The following is a 9145-nucleotide window of genomic DNA, read 5'->3' as shown; positions in this document are numbered from 1 at the left end:
AGCCCATGGACACGATCTTTGTGAAGCAGGTCAAAGAGGAGGGCCCGCTCACAGCGCCGGACTCTGCACTGGTAATTACACCATTATTACAAATGTACAGCACACCATTTCATTTTGCTTATCGATGTCTGATAATCTAAAACCTGGTAATGGAACTTTGTCAACAGGGGACAGGATAGTGAAAGTGAACAACGAGAGCATCATTGGGAAGACATACTCCCAGGTCATAGGGCTCATCCAGAACAGGTGAGCGTGTGTTAGAATTAATTTAGATGTGTCCTGATAAAAGTCTGATTGTGGCCCTAAATATTTATTTCCACTTACAGTCATACATTTCTGGAGTTGTGTGTGATGCCAAAAGATGAAGATATACTACAGCTGGTAAGATTTGACTGTTTTTTTGTATGTTTGGTCCAGGCAGAATTTTATTTTTGCACTGATTTTAAGGGAAATCCTGCAGAACAAATTTGACAGTGGTACACAACTAGATCAAAGCAACAAGTGCTTAGAAGCCCGCCCACAATGGAATCTCATTGGTCCGAAATCCTTCTAAACATAGATGCATATTATTACCATATTTTCCAGAAAATTAACTATACCTGATGTCACACCGGAGTTAGAATTACATTATTGAGAGAAAAAAAATAGTTGCATTGGTTAATAATTCACATTTTATTTTTAAATAGAGAAGTATCCTATTTAAATGTGTGATAAACGAAAACGTAAACAAAAAGTAGTCTGATTACATTACTTGAAATATGTAATCTATCGGATTATATATATTTGAGATGCTTTCCCCAAATATTAGAAATTACAAATGTGACATTAAATTTATACTACAATAATATGAACTGACTTACATTTTAGACATTTTGGTCTGGTTTTGCTCTATTTTGCCAACAAAATAACAAAGTAAGAGCAGTTCCAAGTAGGGGTTGACCGATTATCGGCGTCGATATTAAGCATTTTTATGAATATCGGTATCGTTCATTTTTTAAAACTGATTTGCTGATAAAATAATTTAAAAGCATTTAAAGAAAGTTTTAGTCAGAGCCCTTGTTATTCTTAATTGTATCGTTAATTAGTTTTTTTTACACCGGACTTATATATCGGTTCAAAATAACGGTTATCGTTCTTGATCTGTAATAATCCGTATCAGCATCAGCCCTAAAAAATGCGTAACGGTTAACCCTAGTTCCAAGTTACAAAGTCAGAGCAGAACAGTTGAGAAATCAATAAATTGAGTGATGATCTAAATTACTGGAATACAGAAGATTTACAAACATTATAAACATGTATTTTATTTGCCCTTACTCTACAGAAAAAAAATAAAATTTACAGTGTTCAGAACAGGAATGAGAAATATATGAATAAACCAAACAAATTATAGTGGCATTCATTTTAAACAATATTTATAATAAACATCAGGCCTAATCAAATTGATTTAAAGTGAAACTGAAACTTCTGATGTTCAGGAAACATGCTATGCACATTATTGGAAAGTTGTTGTCTAGTTAGGACAAAGTTACTTAACATTTCTTCAAATAAAACTGGTCAGAAGCTGAATACATCATTCTAATGAGGTCTTTGTATGCACTATATTTTGAGTTTGCATTCGGCAGCACTTGTTCTATTTGCACTCATGGAAATGAAAGTTCTGACCCATTTCAGAGGAAAGAGGCAGGTTCCTCTTGCTCCTCTGAGTGCTGCCTTATCTGGGACTGCTAAACAGGACACTGCAGCCCGTCCTTCTCCAGCGAGCCTCAAACTGCCGCACCATCACAGCTGCCCTCAATTACACATAACTGTAATGCAGTCATCACTTCATCTGCCCTGCATTCTTTATGACACTTTCCATTACAGACTGATTTCCGTGGTGTGTGCATTCCTGGGTCTTCTGACTTCTGAATGGTGCCGTTGTTTTATCTTGATATGTACCAGATCGACTGCAGTGCTAATCAAGAACTCATTTTGATGGATTGTAGTTCCTCTATTAGGTTGTTGTAAACTTTTGAACATGCTGTTCTTTGATAGAGAATGATAAACTCGTGTGCTGTGTGTTTAGTTGATGCTCTAATATAATGAAGCCTTAGAGTTTGCAGAGGTGAAGAGCAGGATGTTCTCTGAGACAGGATGGAAGCTCTCGCTTCATGAAAGACTGTTTGTGTTGAAGCAGCCGCTCAGCTGGGAGAGAGATGCCAGCTGGGGCCTGGCACATGCACTCTCTCTCTCACAGAGCTCTGATACAGAAGCCCATGCAGTATATACAAACACATACATTGCTCTACAGTGTCACTTTTAAATGCAACTGAAAATGACAAGGATTTGGGCACCATGCAAGTGGCTCGATCATTCTACGATTGACTGCTTTTCCTTGAGTCAGAACTTGCAAGTTAACATGAGTGGCTGTTGATTTGTTGCAACCTGTCAAAATATTTTTTTGACGACTAGCAGCCTAGTCAAAAATAAAAAATCTTGAGACGAAAATACAACCTAAATGGATGAAAATGCTCCCAATATTCGAGATGGGGAAAAAAAATCTACTTCTAGTTCGTCTTAAAGGAGTAGTTCACTTTCAGAACAAAAATTTACAGATAATGTACTTACCCCCTTGTCATCCAAGATGTTCATGTCTTTCTTTCTTCAGTCGTAAAGAAATTTTTTGAGGAAAACATTTCAGGATTTCTCTCCATATAATGGACTTCTATGGTGCCCCCGAGTTTGAACTTCCAAAATGCAGTTTTAAATGCAGCTTCAAAGGGCTCTAAATGATCCAAGCTGAGGAAGAAGGGTCTTATCTAGCAAAACAATCGGTTATTTTCTAAAAACATTTACAATGTATATACTTTTTAATCTCTACACAGAGTACACACAGAGCTAGACAAGACTAGCATTTGAGGTTAAAAAGTATATAAATTGTAATTTTCTTTTTTAGAAAATAACCAATCGTTTTTCCAGATAAGACCCTTCTTTCTCGGCTGTGATCGTTTAGAGCCATTTGAAGCTGCATTTTGGAAGTTCAAACTCGGGGGCACCATAGAAGTCCATTATATGGAGAGAAATCCTGAAATGTTTTTCCTCAAGAAACATAATTTCCTTACATCTGAAGAAAGAAAGACATGAACATCTTTGATGACAAGGGGGGTGACAAGGGGGGTGCGTAAATTTTTGTTCTGAAAGTGAACTACTCCTTTAAGCAATAAAATTCAAACAAGATTGCTGTTTTCCCCAAATATCAATGAGACTGCAAATGTGACATTAAATTTATACTTACTTTTTAGAGTTTTTGGTCTGTTTTCACTAGGGCCTGCCCCCTAATAGTCAACTAACCGTTAGTCGACGAGAAGAGGCTTGGTCGACAAATTTTATTAGTCGCAGAAAAAAAAACCTCATATGCCTTGTCATTTGAAAGATGTATGTAGTAATAGCTACTTTACATGGCAGCTCAATCTAATGTTAACCTAGAAAAATGTGTGCTATTCAAGTGTCTGTGCAGAGTGTGGAAGCTGAATAGTAGCGCGATTACTGCATGACAGATGGAGGTGCCTGTTGCGGTCACTTGGCCTTAAAATACTGTCATTTTTGCTCATACAAATAAAAGTAATACATCTTTCGAATCTGTAAAGACTCTGTTTATTTGTGTGTACTCACAATAACAACGAAACATTGCGTTTTTGTAAAATAATTGAATAAAATAATGAAAGTAAACAGGACGCGTGTCAAAAAAATTATAATCTGAAATTCTGTGTAAACTTGCCTTACAGACATGGAAAAAAAAAAAAAAAAAAAAAATATATATATATATATATATATATATATAAGAGAGAATGAAATGTCTACTTTTAAATGAACCAATTCAAAGAGAAAACAGATATTCTTAGATTATGTAATCTGTATGAAAACATGCATACAGGCCTATCACTACTGCCGAGATGATGAGTCAGTGTCGCCGACTTCATCTCCGAAAACAAAGCAAGCACTAGTTTAGACTAATGCTTAAAATCAATGTCTAAAAGTCGACAAGAAAATCTTTAGTTCAGGACAGTTTTTTATCTTTAGTTTTCGCTTTATTTTTCCAAAAAAGTCAGAGAAGAATAGTTCTCTGTCTCCAAAGAAAACACAGCAGTTTTTGTTGATAAATCTGTATTTTCGAATGAATCTGATGAGTCAGTGATTCAGTGACCCATTCATTAAGATGGTCACATGCTTCATTCCTAAATGGATGAATTAGCAGTGCTCTAGATTCATTCTACCCACTGGTCGCTCTTTTGCGGCTAACTTTCTCAGTTGGTCACAGGACCACATAATTTGGTCACATTTTTTTTGCTACAACATGGGCATAATCAATGCATGCTGATGAACTTTTTTCATAGTTTATAGTTATATGGTAGCAGAAGTGGTTAACACTCAAACCGTTCTTTTTCATCAGTAGTGTTATTTGTGATTTGAATTTTGTGAATAGGAGTTCCTCTTTTGCTTTGTTTGGATGCTTTTGCACTTTAATTCACAATCTTGTAGTAATGTTTTACAAGAAAAGATAATTAACTTGACAACTTGCATAACAAAAACGTTTAAGATAAGGCATGGCACACACCACAAGCTGTATTATATACCGACTAATAAATTACAGACCGTTTAGCAAACACTGAGGAATCAAATAAATAAAAAGAAATATAAAAGCGAGCCTCCTAGCTTTTCAAAATGAAAACAAAAAGAAGAGTAAAACTAAACTGGCTGTCTGTGACAGTGCTTGCATGTTTTTTTCCCACAAGAATACCAACATGTTCACCTTTTCTGGTTTAAGAAGCAATCTTTTACTTTAGCTTGAAAACCAAATCCCCCGTCTGTCATTGTTTCCTCAATAATAGCAACAAGTATAAACCAGCCTCTACACCTGAAGCGCTCGCACTGAAAGTTTTAAGTTAGGATCACAAGTGCTTGTAAAAAAAATAAAGTATAGAGCCCTGATATATTTTAATATAATAATGATGTCAAGAAAAGAGGTTCTCAAAGATTCTTGGAAACTTTGTTTTCCTTAAGTTTTTTTTTTTTTTTTTTTTTTTAAATAATGAAAACATTTTTGGATGAGTTATCCCTTTAAACATGTTGAAACTTGCAACGCCCTTATTTTTGTGGTTAAAATGCATTTTGTTCATGCTGTGCTCACTGGAATAACATGGAAACACAGGACTCATCCAGCTTCACTCAGATCACTGACTCTTGTTCTAACTATTTTGTGTGAATAATCACCCAGCATCGTGTTTTTCTGTTTTATTTTTAAGTCTGTTCAGAGCTTTCTAATTCTGTCCACAGTTTTGCTCAGCTCAGTGCGCACACGGAGTCCTGCACTCATTTGTTTGCCCTTTAGATTAACTTTTAATGCGTGCCATTTACTGTTGTAAGCATCGTTTGAACTCTCTGGCAGCAGGCAAAGGCATTTCTCAAAGCACCTCTACTGTTTCATGTGCAGACTGTAGTGGAATAACAATGTTTATCTAGATTGCTAAAGAGAAAAAAACACTGATTTTTTTAATAAGATGTTCTCGTTATATCATTTAAAGTTTGTTAGTTGCTTATTATGAAATGAAAGAATCTTTTCATTGTACTTGGGTATTTTTAGTTTTCCAGTTAAAATGCCATATGTGGGAAGTTGGATTTAAAGTCACTAGCTGCTTTCACATATTAAACTTGTTAAATTACTGTAAAATTGTTAGATTGACTTTTTCAGGAAATGTACCACATGTGGTGTTCACACAAGCACATTGAAACAATGTTTTACTGTGTCAAGATTCCACATACACGTCAATGACAGTACCAATAAATTATATGATACCAGCCATCGGAAATGATCTTTAAAATGCTGAATTGTCTCTTATGCTCATCAAGGCTGCGTTTACTTGATCAAAAATGCAGAAAAAAAAACCCGGTAATATTGCAAAATGTTATTACATTATAAAATTATGATTTTTAATTTAATATAGTTTAAAATATAATTTATTGCTGTTATGAAAAGCTGAATTTTAATCAGCTGTTATTCCATTAGTCTTAAGTGTCACATGATCCTTCAGAAATCAGAGGAACATGTCAAACAGTTTGATGTTGTTTTTGTTATTTTAAGATGAAAGGAATAAATAGAAGGCTTCTAACGCATGATTTAATAACACTGTTTATGAGCATTTTGCATAATGATTATGTTTAGTAAGCCAAAAGACAAAACTGACCATTTTCTCCCCAGTTTGCATTATTATAATTATTAGTTTTCAGTCACTAGATTACCTCTCAAAAAATATGTGAACAAAATGTGAGTTTTGCCCATTTGCAGTCCATATTACAGTATTTTAATCACTAAAAGCAGTAGGACATTCTAAAATTCATAATTTGAAAAATACTTGAAGTGCCTTTAAAACAGTGATATTAAATCAGTTTTCTAAAGATTCCAAAGCAAAATCACCAAGCAACGTTGCATATTTTCCCCCAGTTCTTTTTTTTTTTTAATTACTATATTATTAATCACATTATAGCTATTTTTTTATTTTATCTTTGTTATTAAAAATAACAAAGATGCAAATAAACAGTAGCTTAATCAAGAGTAGCGAGTGATTCTGTCTTTTCTTTTAATGCTTGATTAACATTGAGACAGATCTATATTAGGACCTATTGCAATGCATGGGTCTATTATTATGTTACACATCATATTTTTTCCCTACCATTAACGAAACGTTCATGCAAGACATAACAGAATATGTTTCTGTAAATCTCACAAGACATAAATGCAATAATGTACTTTATAGGAAGAGTGATGTTTTTTGACATTTTAGATGTTTAATTACTATATGAAGCAATGTGATTGCTAGAAGAGGGCTTGATGAACAAATTTTTGTGAAAACCTCAAATTCGTGCAAAACTTTTTTTTTTTTTTTTTTTTTCACTTCTTTTGCCTGTAGCTCAAAATTATTGCGCATTCCAACTCATTTTCCCAGCACAAATTCAGTATAAACCTTATTGATGATGCATACTTTATAAAGGCAAGTCAATGAGCCCGGAATATCAATGCAATGTGCTAAATGGTAAAGTGTTTTCTATATAATGGTTTTCTATGGGGCCACATTTAATTGGAAACTTGCGCATAGCGTTTACATTCTGGGTTCTTCTGTTTGCCTGTACAAAGTATGCATAATCAATAAGGTGTATGCTGAATTTGCCCTTTTAATATCAGTGTCTTACTACATTACTACTTACAAGCAAACCTTGTAACCACTACCCCGGCGGTAGTGAAGAAAAGCCTCCTTGACATTTCCAATAATTCCCCTCATCTCTCCTCATCACCACCCCTATTATATTTCCTAGCGCTGCTTGTCTGCTGCACAGCTGTTGCCGTGATGGTGTTTTACTCTTGCGTGTAGCAGTGTAGCAAGGCAGTGCTGTGGCCTGTCTAAACAGGGTTTTCAGCTGGTTGGAGGATTAATCCATCCGAGGTCTCTGGTGACATTAGTCACCGTAGCAGAGTTGATCTGAAGAGGCGTGAAAGGATGCTACATTGGGCAGTGGTTTAAGGATTTCAGAGAGACAGGAAGAGGCAGGAAAGACGAGATTAGATCAGCTGGAGTCAGCTGACTGCTCTATGTTGTGGAGCGTTTCTCTGGTAGAGGCGCGAGTCGGCGAGAGAGAAAACGGGGAAGGGAGGGGGAAGCTGTACCATCGGAGCTGAATGTATAATCAAGCATCTGCCTCCGACATGTGAATGGTTACAGCTTTCCAGTGAGAGCGAGGGAGGGAGCAAGCGAACAAACGAGTTAGCTGGGAGTGAGGGTGGGAGCGTGTGTGCGTGTGATCACGGAGTAATCTGCCTGCGGATGGATGGAGAGGGGAGAGATGGAGAGCCGATCGCTACTACGCGAGGCAGGCGGCAGGCACCTCAGCCCCCTCCTTGACTGGGAGCGACGAGGACAAGCAGGTGGCATCGCTAACGTGACAGTCTTCCCACAGCTCCCCTCCACCTTCCCACGGTCCCTCCTTACTGGCAGCACTGCAGCTCCTGTGCATTTTTCGAGATATTTACTGTGATAGTGGTTGTCAGTACGTGGACTTGATTCTTTTGGGTTTGACCGCCTTTAATGCATGCTGCTCTTTTACTTTCCCTCCCTTTCTCTCTGTTTTTTTCCCCTTGGTGGGTTTGTGATGTAATGGCTGCAGTTTTCACAGGAATTCACTAATCTGGTAAGCAGATGCATACATGTCGATTGTTATGTTGCATTTATTTTTTTTATTTAGAAATGTCATGCATGTCATTGTATTCCAGTTGGTTGTTGATTTCCTGTATCTCTTGTCATTTACAGTTGACTGTCATGACGCTTCTGGTTATGTGTAGTATAGCGTAGTATCGCGTAGCGCGTTTGAATGTCTCGATCACAGTAGTGTGGATATCGTGTGACCTGTTTGATTTAGCTGTGTGGGTAGTTCTCTGCTATATCCAGCAGCCGTATTTTCTGTGCCTCGCCCCTTTTCCCTCTTTCCTCATTTCTCTCTTTTCCTATGATGAACTTTGGCCTGTGTAACAAACCGTCTGTGGCATTTCATGAAGGGAGGGGCGAAGTTCCCTACTACTGATATCAGATTCAGTTTGTGTAGTTATGCAAAAGGAATGTAACTCTATGATGGGTTGAAAGTCCACTTTATGTGACTTGCTGTCATGTTTTGAAAGACACCAAATCGGACGAAGGCAAACAATATGGAGTCTGGTATTTGTGAACTGAAATCTTGTGATAGTTGTCTACCTTAAACTGGATTTAGACATGATTACAGAGGTCAGATTCAGTGCCGTTTCTAATCAGGGCCAGCGGTCACCTCTGGCTTCGGTGTCGCTTCGTTCACGTGTGGTGACCCGAACGGTGGGTGACATCACTTTCTTCTTGTTATTCTGATTATTTTGGCCTGCCTAGTGCTTGCTTTGGAGATGCATCTTGGTTGTGTGAAATGGAGGCTGGTTTTGCTTTCCAGCACTGTAATAAAATTTAAAGAGAAGGAATTACCTGTTTGCTTACAGCTGAGGTCAGAACGCAGCTGGGTTTTTTTACAGTCGTACACAACAGAAACTGTAATTAGAGCTTCATAGCTCTATAGTTTAGAAGTCAAGTTAATTACTGTA

General features: G+C 36.9%; 1 protein-coding gene across 1 annotated transcript in view; it reads left to right on the top strand.

Annotated features, from left to right (window-relative positions):
- The first annotated feature begins 2 nt into the window (after positions 1–2).
- Positions 3–9145, top strand: part of arhgap21b (Rho GTPase activating protein 21b) — a 34934-nt gene continuing 25791 nt past the window's right edge. The window contains 4 exon segments of the mRNA XM_073849864.1: positions 3–33; positions 36–71; positions 168–246; positions 327–381. Of these exon segments, the coding sequence (XP_073705965.1) occupies positions 6–33; positions 36–71; positions 168–246; positions 327–381 (198 nt within the window). The 5' untranslated portion in view covers positions 3–5.

The sequence above is a fragment of the Garra rufa genome, chromosome 10 (assembly GCF_049309525.1).
Source record: "Garra rufa chromosome 10, GarRuf1.0, whole genome shotgun sequence".
In the NCBI taxonomy this organism is placed as follows: domain Eukaryota; kingdom Metazoa; phylum Chordata; class Actinopteri; order Cypriniformes; family Cyprinidae; genus Garra; species Garra rufa.
The sequence above is the reverse complement of the archived record's forward strand: the minus strand, read 5'-3'. Positions and strand labels throughout refer to the sequence as shown.